Consider the following 19747-nt stretch of genomic DNA (forward strand, 5'->3'; position numbering starts at 1 on the left):
GGGCTCAATCTCACAACCCTGAGATTAAGGCCCGAGCTGAAATCAAGAGCCGGATGCTCAACTGACTGAGCCCCCCAGTCACCCTGAGAGTTTCTAGTTTCTATCTTCACCTTTACCCCCATGACAAAGGCTTTTACTGGAAACCCCCATTAACTTTTCCAGCAAATTTCTTTTCTGGCCTTGTCTCTCCTCTAGTCCACTCTGTCCTCTGCAGCGGTTCCAGGCTGGCTGTCCAACATAGATCTGGTCAGATCTACGATCAGGAACAGGGCCCCGCCCCTGTTCCAGTGACCTGGAGTCGGGGACAGACGGCGCAGCCTCCGCAGGCCAGCGCTGTCCACACCAGATGTGACCTGCTTTCCACCTGTGAGCCATGGCTCCTGCCCTGGCCCGACTCTGCCTTTCACATGGTAGCACACTCTTTCCAGACTCTGCACGTTGGGCTTGGACGACACTTTCCCACCACTTGTCAGCCCGTGGGGCATCTCCTACCCTTCAAGACTCACATCAAGTGCATTTCCTCCAGAGGCAGCCCCACACTCTCCTGGGCCCCTACGGAGCTTTGTGCAAATGCCAGGGACGGTCCTTCATCACCCTGCAGAGCTGCCCGTCCCATCAGCCCAACACTGCATGCACAGGGCTCCTGACCCCCGCAGATGCAACAGACGAACATGATCTCTAAGGTCACTTAAACTAAGACCTGGGCCAGCGACTCGGATCCAGACCCAAATCCTGTCTGTTCTGACCCTCCTCCCCCACCTCTGTTCATCACCAAGGTCTGCTTTCTACGCAAAATATGGAAGCAGTTTTGTCAATGTAGATACAATTATAAAGGAAAATGATTTTTTTGGTCATGATGAAAAGTTTTTGAATACATTTGAACAACTTGGGTATGTAAATTCCCCTTTGCAACTAATCTAAATACAGATCAAGCGTTTCTTATGAAAATTTAGCATCCTAATTAAAATAAGCTATAAAACATGCACTGAATTTTGAAGACTCAACATTAAAAAGGAAAGCAAATATCTCATTAATACTTTAAAAATGTGATTACATGACAAAATGATATTACTTTTATAATTGGGTAAAATAAGATGTATTACTATAATATATTTCATCTTTATCTTTTTATTTATGTGGTGACTAGAAAATTTAAAATTACATGGGTCATTTACATTTATACTGGACAACATTTACATAGGAAAATAATAAACTATACTGTTTTTATTATTAACATTTAAAATAGCTATCATTTAATTCATTTCCAGAACTTTAAGTTTTTATCCCAATTACTTCTCACAAAGGCCTTCGTATATATATATAAATGTGTGCATGTATATATAATTATATATATATATATAAAACTATATCCATCTTATGTATGTGGAAATAGTGGCTCAGAGAGGTTAATAAATTGGCCTAATGTCACACAGTTGATTGTGACCAACCCCGAACTCTAACCCACATAGGTCAGACTCTGCAGCCTGAGATCCACATCCGTCTTTGCCTCCACTCCATCCCAGGTAGCCCCCTGATAGATCTGGGCCAAAATTTTTCCAGCTCCTCTGATGATACTTAACACAGTGCTTGGGAAGTAACAAATGCTTAATAAACGGCTAATGAACGAAGGAATGAATCATCAAGGTTTGCAGTAAAGATGAAAAGGAATGACATGAGTATAGTGAAAGCATTCCGTAAACTTTGAAGCTTTACACAAATGCCAGTTATCACAATTATCCTCCTATGATAACCAATTAAGGTGGCTGTGCTGCCTCCAGCTGACTGGCCGAATGCTACCAAGCCTTTTCCCTCCCTGGAGATGTGCCTGGGAAAATACCTTTTCTGTATCGCTAGCACCCTCTTGTGTCCACATGTTGTAATAGCATAGCAGGACTCTGCATTCATAGGAAATTATTAAAATAATGTAAAATTGCCATTTTTACTCTTTCACACCTTCAAGAGCTCTTCTTTGCATAAAAATCTGAGGGCCACATCAGCCCTAAGGCTACAAGTGTATCATCTCAGGTATAGGAAAGCCTGCTTTCTTCAGTGAGTGGTCCTAAGTGATACAGAATGTCAGGAAGGAAGGAAGCAGAGGTCTGTGGAGCAGTGGGAGAGTCAGGAGTTCAAGAACAGACTCCAGGTAGAGAGCCTTCCCATTTCCCACCCCATATCTTGAAATCCCATCTGACTCATGAGACCCCTGAGCCCGTCCCTCATAAACACTGCAGGCTCTGACCCCAGTCTGCCTTCGCCGGGTCCCGGGGAGCATGCTAGCACCCCATCATGAACCACTTCCTTCTGCAGTGGAAGGGCACCGGTATTTTCCAGGCCACCTGATCTGCTCTGTACCTAATGGATTAAGCTAAAGCAAGGCACACCAGCGAGAGTGAGGTCTTGGGTCTACCCTGGTATTAACAAAAGCACGGATCAAGATAAAGTTACCCCGCAGGCTGAGCCCTTTCTGACACGTGTAAGTAGATGGAGACTTCACATGGCCACTAGTAAGGGCTCTGACTTCACAGCCACCACACTTACCGCTGCAGTTTTTGGCAGTCACGGCGTCCCCGTAGAAGCCGTCAGCACACCTCTCGCAGTGGGCGCCATCCGTGTTCCCAATGCATTTCAGGCACTCTCCGGTGACGGAGTCACAGTGACCCTCCTCGAAGGGGTCCACATTGCCGCTGCAGTTGCAGGGAACACAGGATTCCCCGGGCACTGTTGGGTTTCCATAGTAACCGTCTGCGCATCTGCATGAAAGATTGACAGAGGGATCCAAAGGAATGCACTTCCTCTAGACATTACCCCCACCATCCAGGGATTCTCTGAATGGTTAATAAATCAGACGGAATTTTTTTCTATAAGATTTATTGGGAAGCAATGCAACAGCAAGTTGGGACATTCAGATTTGCTTCCCTCGTTGTGAAGACAGAGCGTATCCTGAATGAGCCATAAATCCCAGGGGTTGTGCACTCAGCCCCCGGGCCAGCTGGACCCGCAAGCCACGGGTGCGACGTGGCTCTCCCACGGACTTCAGCCAGAGCTGGGCACTGAGACTCACACGTGGGGAAAGACAGTGTTAGCTCTCGGGCGCCAGAAGACAGCTATTAAATCAACCCCCCCCCCCACCTAGGGAACTATCCAGAGTAATGGGATATTTCAATGTGTGCACAGTAAACACTGGCTCCTCACTGTTTTCTATTGTCATCGATGAGAACTCACATGAGTTCAAGGAGCCCAAATGCTGTTCTTGAAAAATTCCCCGGGGGAGTTTTCACACCAGCTTTTTAATTGACATACTGGTTTTTCTCTATAATTATGTGAAATAATCATTACACACCAAAACTCTAAAATCACACTTATCTATACGTTTAAGAAGAAACACATATCAGTGATAATTAATTTTTTAAAAAGTTTGATGCAACTTTTGGAAATCATTTGAGTGATGCAGACAGAGTACCTCTCGCACCAAGCTCCCGAGTATCCCGGGGCGCACTGGTCACAAACCACTTCGTCCCCATCCTCTAGGTGGCAGGTGGGGCTGAAACTGTCAAAACATTACAAATGAATACAATTTTCCAATGGGTGGGGCAGAATATCTAAACATTTAAAATCCTTGTCTTTTACCACTCCTTACAAACATTCCATGGGTCTTCACTCCACAACCCCAGCCCCCAACCATGCAGCCCGCTTCACGAGCCTCTGTCCTTCCTGGACCCTGGATGCTCCCTGCTCCCTCTCCTGCTTGTCCTTCAGCCCAGAGGGTGCTTCTTCCCCTCTCTGCCTGGGTTCACCTTATCCCCTGTGCCCAACTCAGCTGCCATCTCCTCCAGGAGGCCTTCTCTGACGCTCTTCCTGGCCAAGCCGTGCTCCCATCTCTGGGTTCCCTGGCACGGGACTGCCTGCCTCAGAGCCCTGCCCACACTGGCCAGAGTGAGCTCTAGATTACACGTGACAGCCCATCGACATTCCTCAAAGGACCCCCCACTGCTGACTGAGGTCCCCTCAACCTCTATTCCTGGGTTTGGGGGGCCTGTGAGAGTGGGTATGGGGGCAATTGGGGGGCCCCTATGATTTCATCAGAGTAGCCCTGGTTGTGTTTGTTTTATACAGTGGAATTTCAAATAAAAATCCCCATGGGGGAGTTCTCTGGGCTGGGGGGAAGAAGAGTCTTAAAGGGTAAGCCTGTGAGAGAGAAATAGGTTTTCAAACCCGGGCCTGGGGGACACACAGGCCCCAGCATGGGAACAAGGCCTTGTGCATCCCTGGCTCCTTCCACCCCCTCCTGCCTTGTGCTCCAGGACCATCTGTGAGTCCACAAACAGGACCGGCTCTCTGATGCGCCGAGACTTGGCACACTCTGGTCCTTCCGCCCAGAACGCCCTTCTCTGTGGCCTTCATCCTTCCAGCCTCAGATCAGGGGCTTCCTGGCAGATTCCTACCCTCCTGGCAGTGGACATACCTCCACTGTAGCCACGACCACATGGTGGCTTCCGTGGGCCCAGCAGCCACGGATGACCACTCTGATACTCGAGCACCCACCACGACAGTGTGTAGCAGGCACTCGATACATAGCGGTTGAATCCTGAAATGAACGCAGCCCATTTTCAATGAGCCTCATGTTTACGTATTTTGGTCGTTATACCAAAAACGCCTTAAGGCCAGGAGCAAAGTTGTGTTCGTTTCTGTGTCCCCTAGTCTCCTAGCCTGCTGGCAGGCACACCAGATATGTTGAAAGAATTAATGAGCAACATTAGGCCAAGAAGAACCAAAGTATGTACACTTTCTTGCCATCATGTAACTTTGCTTATATAATTTAACACACCAAACTTGTCTTTTTAAACAAACTGAGGGCTTCGGGGACTGGGGGAATGGGATAGGCTGGTGATGGGTAGTAAGGAGGGCATGTATTGCACGGAGAACTGGGTGTTATACGCAAGTAATGAATCATGGAACTTTACATCAAAAACTAGGGATGTACTGTATGGTGACCAACATAATATAATAAAAAAATATTATTATAAAAAAAGAGAGAGAGAATTCACCCCTCCATTTTTAATCCTAATTAATTAGCACCGGGTAAGCACACTCTCCTCTCACACGAAGTCTGGCCACGCTGGGCGGCTCCACTGGTGGGCGAGCCACGCTTACTTGTTGGAGGCTGTGGAGAGGGGGCAGGCACACCGCTGGCAGTCCCCCGGAGTCCCTCGGGAGGGCAGCCCGTAGAAGCCGGGCGCGCACTGCTCACAGTGGTCCCCAGTGGTGTTGTGCTCGCACGCCTAGAACACACGCATGAAGAGAAGACTCAGTTCAGGCTTCCTTAAAGGATTCTCTGTTTCATCAAAAAACAACTTGAAGTCAGGGTGGAAAAAAAAAAAAAAAGCTCAAACAATTCACCAAACCCTGTTACATGAGGAGGGGTTGCCTGTTTTCAGATTCATGGAAAATTTTAATTTGCATAATCTGTATACATGGGAAGCTTTCACTTCTGCCCATGTTGGAGTAACTGCTACCAGACTTGTCCTTCTGTAGGAATGAACTAGAAAACTGGAAAACACATACTGAACAACTTCTTTCAGATGCTAGACAACAGAGGTGAGAGAAGGGAGGTGACAGGATGAAACCCCGGGATCACTTGTCTTTTTCCTGGAGACACTTAGCTTAAGTGGGCAGGGGAGAGGGGAGACCCAAGCAGGGTGTGGGGGCTCTTGTTGAGTTGAGGAGACAGAGGTCTGAGTTTGGGGAGACTAGAACTGCAGGAATTTGGGCAGAGAATCAGAGCTTCACAGAATAAGAACTCCAGAAGGCTGCACAGGAAACCCCTTCAAACAGCTACTGAATACAAGCTTCTCCTGCGTAGAGTGCATCTCCATGCGGCTAGCTGGAAAATTAAGAACTCGCGCAGAGCCCAGGGACTAGAATTGTAACCAGCCAGTGTGGGGAGTCTCTGTTAAATGCCCAGAGCACCCAGTAGAGATCCCAGAAGAAAAACCCATTCGCGCGAGGGCTACAACTGCCCCAGACTAGAAGTTACACTAGACCCACCCTAACAAAACTTAAAAACAAACCTTGAAACAATCCAGCTGACCTATGATCATTTAATGACCTGCCCAAACAAACTCAGATGTTCTTTCAAGGAAAGTAACAAAATCCAGAAACTTAGCAATGAACAGCATTCATCACACAATCAGAAACTACTGAGTATGCTTCCGCTAGTCACATCTGGGACAATTTGGATCCATGCGTCCAGACAGATAATAAGTAGGTACCTAAATAAACGTAAGAAAGGAGGCTTCTTGCTTACAGTAGAATGCTGTGTGCCAACCAAGGAGCACGGAGGACCTCATAGTAAGCGTTGGTGGGGCAAGATTCATCGGAGACTGCTAAATCTCAGGGGGAACTTTGATGATGGATATGATACTTGCATGGTCTGAAAGTGTCTCCCTCACCCTGCTTATTAATCGCAGAAGAAAAGAACAGTAAATATATAGTGGAGAAATTGACCAACAGCTGGCGTGTGTAATCAGAATTCACACCACCAGGAGGGGCAGTGGACACTGTGGGCTTCCCCCTGAGGCCACAGCCCCGCTACTGAAGGGTTCTGGCCTGAAAGGTATAACCTGAATTCACTCATGGACAAATAAGAGAAGAACCCCAAATAAGGGGCATTTTGTTTTAAAAAATTGTGTTCTTCAGGGTGCCATTATCCTAAAAGACAAAGAAGCACTGTGGGAATACTTCAGATTAAAGAAGACTAGAGAGACCTGACAATAAAATGTGATACCTGATCTCGGCGGGGGCCTGTCATGGCGGGAAAGATGCTACAACGGACATAATGGAGTCAAGTGGCAAAATGGAAAAATGGACGGTAGATTAGAAAAAGTAGTGATGGGTAGTAAGGAGGGCACGTACTGCATGGAGCACTGGGTGTTATACGCAAGTAATGAATCATAGAACTTTACATCAAAAACTTGGGATGTACTGTATGGTGACTAATATAACATAATAAAAAATTATTATTAAAAAAAAGAAAAAGTAGAATACCAAAGTTACATTTATTGAAGTTGATATATACTGTAGTTATAGAAGAAAAAATCCTTATTCTCAGGACATACACACAGAAGTACTTAGGGATAAATGAATATAGTATATGTAACTTATTCTCAAGTGGTTTAGAAAAAACACTATGATTAGATAAACAGATAATGAGAATCACGCAGCAAATGGGGAAAATGTTAACAACAAGGTGAATCGGGTAAAAGGGGGGTGCTCTGAGTACTATTTTTCTTCCTACAACTTTTTCATACATTTAAAATGATTTCCAAATAAGTTTTTTTTTTTTAAATGCAGGATAATAACTACTAGATCTGAGAAGAAGCAAACAAATAAAAAGCAAATGCAACTGGTAAGGAGAAAAATCTAAAAAGCAGACAGGGGGAAAAGGCAACCCAGAGAATCACATGGATAGGAATTACTACTGATTTTTCATTTGGAATGACACAAGCCATAAGCAAACAGAACAACTTTCAAGTACTGAAAAAAAAATCTGCAAAAATCTCTTTCCAACTCAAAGGTGAAAGAAAGCCTTTCTGAGGTCAACAAAATGTGAGAGAATTTGTTGACCATCAGACCTGCGCCAAACAAATGCTAAAAACAGTTCTCTGGGAGGCAGGAACCCAGAACCAGATGAAATCCTGGATTTATACCAAGGATTGAAGAGAATCAGAAATGATAAACACAGGGAAAAATATACAAGACTTCTTTCCTTATTGAAAACATGTCTTTAGAAAGCAGAACGACACTGCATCAGGCATGCAGGACGTATGCAGGAGAAATGGGATGGGCACAGCGGGCCACGTAGGAACCGTGGCTGAGCATCAGGACAGTTGCGTGGCCCGAGGCAAAGCTGAGCCTCTTCTCCACATTCTTTCCTAAGTTCCTCTCTGGCCCGTGACTCAGTCTCCCCAGGTCCTCCCATGGCCCCCACCCCCAAGCTGATGCCACCCAGAGCTTTCTCCTGTGATCTCTACCCACCCCTGCCTGTACTCATTCACCCCACCTCCCACCTGTGGGTCCACCTTGCCACCCACTTCCCTTTACCCCCTTCTCTGAGAACCACTCATTATATAAACTAACAGTTTTCATTCAACAGTTTAAATAATATTTCCAGTTTCTAAACTACATACTTTTCCATAATTCCTGAGGTTGATAAAAGTTTTCCCATAGGAAAACTTAATTTGACTTGGGACTTAATTTAATTAAAACTTAAATTTAATTTGGGACTATAAATATTTGTATTACATCCTTTTAAACAGGCTTTTACCAGTTTTTTTAAATTTATTTATTTATTTTAGAGAGAGAGAATGAGAGCACGAGTGAGAGGGAGAGAGAGTCGCAAACAGACTCGCACTGAGCACAGAACCTGATGACGTGGGGCTTGATCCCAGGACCCCGAGATCACCACCTGAGCCAAAACCAAGAGTCAGAGGCTTAACCAGACTGCACCACTCAGGTGCTCCAGGCTTTCACCAGTTTTATGTAGAGTTATCCTAGACCAGGGCTTTTACACTTGAATTGTTTACAGATCACCTGGGTTCAACGTCAATGCTGACTCAGGAGGCCTGATGTGCGGCCTGAGTTCTGCATTTCTAAAAAACTCCTGGGTGATGTGCAGGCGGCGGTCCTCAGGGGACGTTTTGGTAAGAATGTCTTAGACTCTTCTTTTTCCTCCCCATTCCCTATATGACCTTGATTTTGATAATTAACCCAAATTAATTCAAAATGCAACTGGCTTTGGTAAATGGCTACATGGTTGAGCTAAAAGTATTATGCAAAAGAAGTTGTTTCATTAATATACATTTAAGTATGTCCACTTGCAAAATATCTATGATAGGATTTCTTTGCTCAAAGGGCCAGATAGGGTTTTCTTTCTCTTTGGGAAAGCCATTACTTGGTTCTGCAAAAAAAAACAGAAAACAAAAAACAAAAAAACTACCAAATCTGTCTCAGTGCTTTCTCGGGTCACCATCCCTTCAAGTGACCAGCCCTGTTGGTGGAGCTGGTACGTGAGGGAGAAGAATGCTCATCTCCTCAGAAGGAAAAACATTTTCTCTTGAATGAAAAAGAAGAAACGTGAGGGTCCAAGATACACAACTGCCTTTTAGGTTCTTCTCTTTCCGAACAAAGGAAACTGGTCTCTCCTTGGGAGAAGAGCAGAAGGAGCTCAGAGAACAGGCGCTAATGTAAACCCTGGACTTTGGGGGTTATGATGTGTCAATGTGGGTTCCACGGCACCAAGGCATCCCTCTGGTGGGGGTGGGGGCTGTTGATAATGTGGGAGGCTGTGCGTGCGTGGGGGCAGGGATATATGAGAAATCCTTACACGCTCCTCTTGGTTTTGCTATAAACCTAAAACCACTCTTTAAAAAAGAAAAAGAAAGAAAAAAGAAAAAGATAGGTAGGGTACTAAGAACAACTGGAACCTTCTCTCTTATAACCTGTGAGTCAGGAGTTGACTCCTGGAAGCTGGACGGCTACGTACAAGGCCAGGACTAGAAATGGCTATCCAAAGGGGAGAATTCAAAGGTTTCATTTTAAAATACAATAGAAGGAAAAAAAAGCAAAGTTAGATGAAACAGATAAATGATGCTACCAAGTTCTTATGTTTCCTTAAATTCCAATCTAAATTTTTATTGTTTTTGCCCCTTCAAATGTGAATGACTTAGAAAGGTAAAACTAATAACTTGACAGTGGGAAAAGCTGACAGACAGCGCCTCATCCCAGTGTCCCAGGCTAACATCCCTGACGGTGTGCACCGAGGGGCCACGCGACCTTCGCGTCTTCTTGCCTAGAATGCAAACCCTCAGGCTAATCAGGAGAGAACAGACACGCCTCTAGCTGAGGACATTCCAGAAAATGTCCAGGGCCTCTCAAAAGCGCCACATCATGAAAGACAAGGGAAAAGTAGGAGCTGTCTCAGATTCAAGGCCGCAGGTGCAATGCGGTTCTGGATTTGAGGCTGGAGAGGGGACACGAGTGGGAATTCTGATACGATCTGAGTGAAGCCCACAGCTCTGCTGACGAGATTGGACCTGCGTGAATTTCTTGATTTTGATCACCGTGCTCTGGTAATGGAAGCTGCGAGCACCAGGGAAGCAGCGAGAAGGCTGTGCAGGATCTCGCCCTGCTATTTTTGTAGCCTTTCTGGAAATCGAACAGTATCTCCAAACATTTTTCAATTACAAAAATTATTATCATTTATTGTAATTAGAACTTAAAGGCCAGTTGCTACTTAGCATATTCACTTTAATGAGAGCATATATTTTTGTAAAGATATAGTAATAGCATGTACAAATACCCTTTTGCCATGGGTGCCACAATCCCACCCTGCCAACACCCCCAAGTGTTGGCAGACGCCCCTGGAACGCTGGCCTTGCAAACCCAAATGGAAAGGCACAGGCGTTAAAAAAAAGCAACAACCTCATCAGACGCTGGGAAACTGATCCCGAGGGACCAAGTGTGGGTGTAAAACATCACTTCATGTAATTCCTATAGACACTTGCTTTCTAGAACGATGGAATGAACCAAGAAAAAATGAAAGCTTTGCGTACAGAATCAAGAAAAACTAGGCTCTAGAGAGAATAAGCAATCCATGGCATCATGATGAGATCTTCTCCATGGGTCTGATAATTAATTTTCCCTAGCCCTGGGACTCAGTCAATCTCTTTCAGAAAGAGCGTGAACATTTCCCTGCATGGTGAATAGGACTCGGCCGATTAATAAAGGCATTCCCTCCATCTCTGTGCAGTAAATCCATTAGAACCCAGGAGTGTGGCCTGGCTTCCAGGCAAAAGAACCTAAAAGTATTCCTGATTGAAGTTAAAGAACAAGTCTTGCCCTGTATCTGCCCCAAAGTTCATTCTCAAGATTAATTGCATTTTTGTCAAGCCGCGTTTCAAATCCTGTTGCAGGAAAGAAGCATTGTTTGAAGAGTTTACCCGAGCTAACAGCTATAAAGCATTATATATTGCACGAATGAGCGTATTAGAGGTTTTAGTGTTCCTTTGAGGACATACTGTGTAATACGTTAAAGAAATTTGAGCACTTTCATTTAAAAGACCTGATCCTTTTTAATCAGTGGATAATATTTTCTACCTTCATATGGCTTTCTAATCTTACCAAGTAATTTGCTGTTCTAATAAAAAAACCTGAGATGACATTATGTATCCCTTTTCCATTTTAACCAAAGTAACTTTTTTTCAAAAAAAGAGCGGGGGGGGGGGGGAAGCAGGAAACATATTATACATGAACTTAAGTCCGTGAATTTCCTTTGGGGTCTACAAGAGCTGGGATAATCTCCGATGGAGGGAGCATTTTTTTTTTTAACCACTCTGCACAGCACAGGGCTTTGGGATGGGTGGGGGGGGAGCTTGAGATTTTAGCAACAAACTCACAAAGCAAACGCCATGGATATCACATTCAGCTGCATGGCCGTGGCATTCACAGGGTTGACAAATTCCTCCGAAGAGTATTCCATCCACGCGGTAATAGCCAGGGAGGCAGGACTGCAAGAGAAGGACAGGTGACACACTCGGGGGAAGGCGACCTAGTATGTCACGCAGATCATCTTCTTGTCAATAGGTTAGGAACGTTAACTGCTTCATTCTCTACAAGGAGAGAAACGTACTTCTTTTTCCCCCCAAACTTCTTTATCGAGGTATCATTTACATGCCATAAAAATGCACCCATTTTAAGGATATAGTTCAATGATTTTTTTTAGTAAACTTACCGAATTGTGAAACCATCACCATAATCCAGTTCATTTCTTTTTTCTTTTTAAAAGATTTATTTATTTGAGAGAGAGAGTGCACGAGCAGGGGGAGGGGCAGTGGCAGAGGGAAAGAATCCCAAGCGGACTTCCCGCTGAGTGCAGACCCCCCTACATGGGGCTCGATGTCATGACCTGAGCAGAAATCGAAAGTCGGAAGCCAAACTGACTGGGCCACCCAGGCACCCTCCTTCATTTCTTTTTGTATGTAGAAACACGCACCCCAAAACGAGTGGCGATACACTGGGGCAGTATCCACCTGCGAGGTATCCTGCCACGGTAGCATGAGAAATCATGGAACACTCAGCCACTCAACCAGGGTTTCAATCAAGAGGACATTTTCCTCTCAACTTGATTTTGTTTTCTTTTGGGTAAGATCCAAGTGCTCGAGTGTAGGTCCATGTCAAACTTCATCAGGTGAATTGAGCAAGCATTACAGGCGTGCCTTCCGTGGTATTCATGGACGCTGTCCCCTGCCTGGGAGGAGCGGGGGCCATCCCAGACCGTCATTCACGGCATTCTCAGGATGATGCTGAGAACCAGTCTCTATTTATAGACACGGAACCTGGAACATGGAGTGATTAGACCCCGTGCCCACTATGCCAATGGAAAGATTCAAAGCCGGGGATACACACCTCCCAGACCTGTGGCCACGGGGCCGCTCGGGGGCCACACCAGACATAAAACATGCCTGGAGTGTAGACTGGGGAGTATTACTTTGGAGGCCAGTATACACCCATGGGGCCATGGGACGAGGGGCGTGGATCTGGTTTTTACTCTTGTGAAAAATATTGAAATTGCATTTTCATTGTATGAGTAATATATAAATGCATTTATTCACAGTGACCTTGTGAAAGTCCCCTTAACACCTCCACGCACCACACTCCCATCAAGGACGATGGGCTAGTCTACAGATGCGCACTGAGCGGGAGCTGCCTGGGGGTCTGTGTGGTGGCTTCTGGGCTCTCAAGAATTCCAGGCCCCACAAATAGCTGCCTGATTCCTTATGTCAGCTTCTCATGAAAGAATGAGTTCTTCTGCCTGATAAAAACACTTAAAGTTATGTGTTAAGCTTTGCGCTCTTCCTTGAGCCTTCATCCCGAGCACATCAGCACATTGTCCTCTGAACCCAGCCGACCTGGAGTTCTCCAGCAGCACCTGCTCACTGCTGCCCCCTCCTGGTCTAGCTGGCCAGGGCTTCTCCATCTGCCAGCCCGCCCATTCCCACATCCCACATACTATGAGGTAGTCCTAAGGGCATTTATCCCATAAGTACACAGGACGTAGGTCCTACAGAGGCTTCCTTGGCCTAAAAATACATGTTTTAGATCTAAAAAAAAAAGTTCATGGGGTCAGAAAAGAAACAACCCTGTAAAATATTTAAAATAGAAACAGAAATATTTAATTAAAAATCTATATCATGAAGCACAGGCCAACTTTATTAACTGCAAAGTTTATAACGGATAAAAATTCATAAAAACAAATCATAAGTTACATGTTCTCACTTTGTAAAAATGATGGCCCAAAACTCACAGCCAATGACAAGTGTTCTTAATCATTGTCACGCTTAAACACGGGAGAGGCAGGACCATGTGGCAGCTAATGGCACAGATGAAGCTTGGAACCTGATATGACTACTTCTAGCTCTTTCCTACACAAAGAGGTTAGGATTGTGCCAAATCCATAGGAAGACCTCAGTAGGAGAGAGTTATTATCAATACTCATGTCCAAACAGTTTTTTAGCAACAGATTATTTTTACCGATGATTGCAAGCACATTCTCACACACTTCTTTGTGAAGTGGAGCTCACCTCAGTTACCGTAGCTGGGGGCCATAAAAAGTCTCAAAACGGGCCTGGCTTGTCTCCTGCTTTCTAGGTGGCACGCTGGTGATTTGTAAATGTCCAGATACAATCAAGTTCAATGCTCCTTAGAAATGCAAACTACGGCGAGGGCAGTGTAACTTTCCTTCCGGTTGACTAAGGCAAGAGGGCAAGACGGAAGTCGGCCATTTCCAGGTGTCCTAGGACCCCCTGGAAGAGGCACCAGATTGCCTTGAACATTGACTTCCAATATTCCTATAGCCCCCCGAACTCTGCCAAACAGGTTTTTAAAGTTAAAATTCAAGTGCGGGTCATTGTGTCACCTCTAATGTGCTTTTTTTCTGCTTAGGAAGGAACAGAAGGAAGGAGCTAGGAAGGGATGAAGAGCAGGCTTACCTCACAGGAGATCCCTGCGTAGCCTTGGGGACATTCGCAGTGCTCCACCTCGGTGGCCAGCGCCAGGTCTAGAACGTTAGGGCTGGCTGTATCCAAAGAGACCGAATCCAACCTACCGAGAGATAGGGGTCAGCACGTGACTTAGACGCCCACCTGCCTATGACATCTCACACCTTGATGAAGATGGACTCTTAAAGTTTTGTTTAAACAAAAAGGTGATGTGACTTTTGTAAGTAACTACAGATCTTCACACTAATATGATTTCTGAGAGCCGTCAGTATTCCCTGGAAGGCCTCGGCCACATTTGGTGCAATGAAGAGGAGCTGCCCAGACAGCTGTGGGAAGGGTCTGATGTTGCCCAGTCTGAGTTGAAGCACTTCAGGAAAACTAACCCGTTCAATCATCCTATCTTGAATACAGAGATTGTTCTTAAATTCTGTGTTGGCTTTAGCTGTGCATGCTTAGCGTGGCATTGCCGGAAACTGACCTTCTGGAAGTAATAACATGACCAAGGATGGGAACATTACCTTAAATAGACCATTAACCATTAAATCTAAGATCATTAACATCAGGAGGGTAAAAATCAGATGCGCGGTGGTCCAGACAATAGTGAACTTATCAGGCATTTCTCAGAAAACCACCCTGAAAGTTCCTGATCCTGGTGTCAAGACGATCTACTGAGGCACATTTGTCATGGACCACTGTTCTTACAACTTCGCTAAAATTATAGTAGTAAAAATATTTTCAAGACAGCCAGTTCCATTAGCTGTGCTCTTAAAATAATCAAGTAAAATACATTACACTGAAAATACATCATTATTAATAGATGAAGACGAGATTGAGGACTGTCAGCACGAGCTTCCCTCTCTTTCAATACACACCTGTAAAGAGCCATTTTTGCAGAATTGTAGTTGGCTCTAATCAAGAGATGTGTCACGTTGGCAAGGACAGTCATCAGCTGGTCACGATCTACCTCCCTTTTGTTATTAAAATCTCGGAAGTTCTCTGGCACAAGTCTGACCACGTTCAAGTACTCTTCATAGGGTTGTAATGACAGGCCCTCAGCCTGGGTGCTTAAAGTGAGTCCATTTCCCTAACATTTAAAACAAGAGGAAACATATTTGTCATTCAACTTCATGATCAAAAACTAAAAGCAAATTTGTATTCAGCAACACGGCTTTTCATTTGTGCTTCGGTTCTCAGAGCAAATATGTAATAGCATCATAACTCTTGGACCAGAACGATCAGAGGAGAGATGCTTTTGTTGTATTCCCCTCAGAGGGATTCAGATAGTAAAGCTAAAGGCTGGGTCCTGTGCTGGGATCTCAGAAGAGAAACAGCATGTATGTGCCCACGGTTTTCCTCGAAGCAACCAGTCCAACACCCCTCATCTTTCACTGAAGAGCAAAAGTAGATAAAGTATATAAAGATACCTCCAGCCTTCCATAAAATTGCCATTCACAAAAATGCTTTATGTCACAACTTTCCCACTTGCTGCAGGCTAGACAGGGGGGTGCATATCATTAAAGATGCCAGGAGATAGAGGTGCCTGGGTGGCTCCGTCGGTTAAGCATCTACCTTTGGCTCAGGTCATGATCCCAGGATTCTGGGATCAAGCCCCCGCTGAGTAGGGAGCCTGCTTCTCCCTCTCCTTTTGCCCCTCCCCCACTTCTTCCCTCTCTCTCTCCCTCTCTCTCTCTCTCCATCTCTCAAATAAATAAAATCTTTAAAAAAATTAAAAAATAAAGGTGCCAGTGGAGGGGGTTGGACACTGCAGACTAGAACCGGAAGTGGTTTCTTACCTTTGGGAAAATTTCTGGTGAAGCTGAGCTGGGTCTTTGAGAGATGGGGGAGGAGGGGAGTGAGGACACAGGGTTAGGGACAGTGGCTGAGGACAAAAATGGCAACCCATCTCCCGTCCCCACACTGCCAAGCACTTTTGCCTAAGCACATGTGGGAGGCAATGTGGCAGGAGGAGACAGAGGGACTCAAAGGGCTGACAGGGTACTTCCAACGTCAGAGCAAACTCCTGTCTCCCTTTGTAATGTGAAAAGATGGATCAGCTCCAGGGATTGAGGGAAGAGACGCATGTGCTGTCCTGAGGCAATTCCAGAAATGGGCCCAAAGAGAAACGTCACACTCAGTCTTGGTGGTGTCCAGATGAGGCAAAGCCCTGCTGAACGGCCACTTGACCATGTGCCCCTTGCCGCATGGAGTTGTAAACTGTCACCCAGCTAAGCCCTTCCACTCTACAGCAAAACAGTGTGAAAGCAACTACCTTAATGATCACATCAGCGTGAGACATGAGGTCGCCATCCACTGTCTCCACGGGAATAGCATAAGACACCGTGTACTTGAGGAAGCCGCCAAACGCAGTCAGCTGAAACAGGTAAGCGAGAGTGACCACGGAGGGCCCATGACCACAGCCCCTCAGTACGAGGAAGTGGTGGCCAGGACCCTTTGGGAAACAACCCGGCTGCAAGGTGTCCGGGTGGCCACGGTACATAAGGAAGTCCACAGTAAGGCAGTGAAAAGAAAGCATATTATACGAATATGTTATTTAACCAATATTACAAAAATGCAGTCTGTGATTTAAATGTACAGAAGAAAGAGGTACTCCTTCTTAGAGAGCCCAAGGTGAGGAAGCGTCAACTTCTGTGAATCACACAGGGGACGTGTGTTTCACTTCCATCATGTAGGATTTAGGATTTAGACCCATGATGATAATCCCAACATTCTGATCTCATTGCCCTGCTTGTAGGAGAACAATAAGGAACATGACTCATCAGCTAAAAGAAGGACTAAAGGCTTTTCTTCCTGGTCATATCCTTTCATGTAAAATGGAGATTTTCTTCGTGACAGGTGTGTGACAACAATATCAGGTTCAGAATCCAGTCTTTGCACCATAAAATTGGAAAAGTGATCTTAACAGAAAAAGAAATCATTGACCTTTGGTGATAAAATCACATTATAAATAGAGTACATCTTCTAGGATTATAATCTGATGGGGGAAAATAATCATTTTCAAAATAAACATTACTTAAACCTAAATCTAAATAAAATAGTTTATAAAATTAAAATATAGCCAATAAATGAAATAGAAACTTCCCAAGCTATAAGACCTGTACTACGATGAAACACATACCATTACTTCAAAACAACCAAATGCACAGGGAAAGTGAGCACAGAGCTCGAGTCACTGAGATAGATTCCACTGAGTAGATGTTCAGATCATCGGAATCTGGAGAGAAGTGGCAATATTGGGGGCACCTGGCGGCTCAGCTGGGTAAGCGTCTGCTTTGGTTCAGGTCATGATCCTGGGGTCCTGGGATTGAGCCCCGTGTTGGGCTCCCTGCTGAGCAGGGAGTGCGCTTTTCTCTCTCCCTCTGCCCCTTCCCCCTGCTCGTGCTCTCTCTCCCTCTCTCTTCTTCTCTCTCTGTGTCTCAAATAAAGAAAAGAAGAGAAAAGGAAAGGAAAGGAAAGGAAAGGAAAGGAAAGAAAAGAAAAGAAAAGAAAAGAAAAGAAAAGAAAAGAAAAGAAAAGAAAAAGAAGTGGCATGGTTGGTGAAGAGGAAGGGGACAACAGCAGGTTAAATCATATTAACCAAAATTCCACTTTGTAGAATCACCATTTTGCATTTTCTTAAAATGGGGAGTATTCTATCTTTGCTAAATGTGAATGTTGAGTGAGAAACAGTCCGTCTTGATAATGAAACTAGCAAGACACCAGCCCCAACGCCCAGCCTGTCCCGTCCGAGTGCCTTCTACGTGCCAGGCCCTCTACCGGGCCCTGGGGCTAAGGTAAGCACAGGGCTAACTACACAAAGCAGGAATGCGCCCGACGCCTCACAGAGGCCCAAGTGATCCAGGAACGCAGAGGAAAGTAGAGAGCCTGTCATGGGAGGAGGGGACAAGACTTCCTACAACAGCCTGCCTATGACCAACGTGGCCAAGAACAAAGTTCATGGTTTAATGATGTAATGAAGTCACCCAAGGCTAAGCAAGACCATGTGAGTCAGGTGTAAGTAAATGCTGTATAATTATCTGTCAAACCCTCGAGTGACCCTGAGACGACTTAAACTGCCGACAGAAGTTCTTTCTTAACGTGCTCTGAGATTTTTGCTCAAGATGTCACTTCTGGCGATGGCCCTACCTTATTTCCGAGGTAGGCCTCTGGGGCCGACCAGTAATACTTGGAAGTCAGCCTCTGCATGACCAAGGTGTTGTTGATGCTGATCTGATGGCGTCCACCCAGCGCGTCTTGCTGAGACGGGACCTTGCTCGGACTGATCAGGTCGGTGACCAGCCACCCAGACATGTCTTTCACCTTAAAAAAAGATTCAGAATTTCAGAATATGAAATAGAAGTCCTCTGAGCTTTCCACCCAGCCCAGAACCAATATCCCTACAATGAAGAAACAGACCCAGAGAGCTTAGCTAGGGACCAAGTTAACACATTGTGGCCACCAGAACCACATGACTCGTGACCCTTCTACTTGTCAAAGGACCAAGAAAATCTGAGGACGAGTCAAACACTCCCCATGTCCTCAGATCAATTATAAGCAAGTAGGCGAGTGAAATTGTCAAGGCCACGGATATATATTTTAGATTAAAAAAACAGCAAAGACCTTAATAGATGCATTGAACAAAATGTCTTTGGCTAACTCTGCTTTCTTCATCATTGCTTCCTGTTTTTTACCAAAAAGCTGAAAAGTGTATTAAAAATAACCTCCAGATCCTGTTCTCCTAATTTGTCATCTATAAGAAGATGACAAGCCATCACCCCAGCATGGTGGTCACAGGGGTTCACCTTCATTCTCAGGTACTGATTGGGATTCCCACTCCCTCCCCCATGTTGCTCCCACTCTTCACCAGCCTGCCAGGGAGGGAGGGAGGGAAGGAAAGGAGAGCCAGGGACTAGCAAGCCCCTACCCTGAATTCAGCTCTCCCGAGTTGGCCTTGGGGGCCAAGTGGTTACCATGGATGAGTCCTATGCCCTGGGTCCTCCCTAACCTCTGGCCATCACACTGGCCTCCCAGGCATTACCTGACATCCCCCCTAGGACTCCCCATTCCCAGAACAACTGAGGATACCCTGCCTGCCCTCATAATCCCTATGTTACTTGCTGTTGTTGCTACCTTCACCAGGTTCTCTGAGTTAGAAAATTCTGCATGACATCATCTCCTGATGTGCGTCCTGGCCTGAGACCAGTGTGGAGCAGTGAGTCCCAGATCTCACCTCTGACCCCACAGCCAGATGCATTTCCCCACAGAAGAAATGGAAGCACAATACATCCTACAATACCGTGACATCTATTGTTTGGTTAGGGAAATGTATGTAGGAGCAAACCCATGACCAAGAGAGACACTTTTGTGACACTTAGTAGCGGACTGCCTCTGATCTGTGCCACTGTCATTCCAAACGGCCGGGAGCAGTCGTACGGGGAAAGGCAGCCCCCGCGCTTTAGAGCACAGCTCCCAGAGAGCTCATTTGAGGTGGCACAATCTTAAATGTGGGCTCAGGGAAGGTACGCGCACCTGACTGATGGACCAAGAAAGGCTGTCACAGACATCAGAAACGCCGAAGCAGAAGCACTCTGAGCAGCCCTCGGGGTTTCTCTCCTTCAAGTTATAGAATCCTGGCTTGCAGAGGTCGCAATTGTCTCCCTCAACATTTTCCTGCATGGAGGAGAGAGAAGATTAGC

The 19747-nt window shown here is 45.5% G+C and overlaps 1 protein-coding gene across 1 annotated transcript in view; it reads right to left on the reverse strand.

The window, feature by feature from the left end:
* Window positions 1-19747, reverse strand: part of LAMA1 (laminin subunit alpha 1) — a 144290-nt gene that overhangs the window by 82165 nt on the left and 42378 nt on the right. Inside the window, exons 11-19 of the mRNA XM_008692580.1 lie at window positions 19581-19721; window positions 18198-18371; window positions 16324-16425; window positions 14927-15138; window positions 14046-14157; window positions 11454-11564; window positions 5152-5279; window positions 3461-3547; window positions 2539-2750 (exon numbers count right to left, since the gene is read on the reverse strand). Coding sequence (XP_008690802.1) covers window positions 2539-2750; window positions 3461-3547; window positions 5152-5279; window positions 11454-11564; window positions 14046-14157; window positions 14927-15138; window positions 16324-16425; window positions 18198-18371; window positions 19581-19721 — 1279 coding nt within the window. The remainder of the gene's footprint in view (window positions 1-2538; window positions 2751-3460; window positions 3548-5151; window positions 5280-11453; window positions 11565-14045; window positions 14158-14926; window positions 15139-16323; window positions 16426-18197; window positions 18372-19580; window positions 19722-19747) is intronic.

Source organism: Ursus maritimus, unplaced genomic scaffold, assembly GCF_017311325.1.
Source record: "Ursus maritimus isolate PB19 unplaced genomic scaffold, ASM1731132v1 scaffold_18, whole genome shotgun sequence".
In the NCBI taxonomy this organism is placed as follows: domain Eukaryota; kingdom Metazoa; phylum Chordata; class Mammalia; order Carnivora; family Ursidae; genus Ursus; species Ursus maritimus.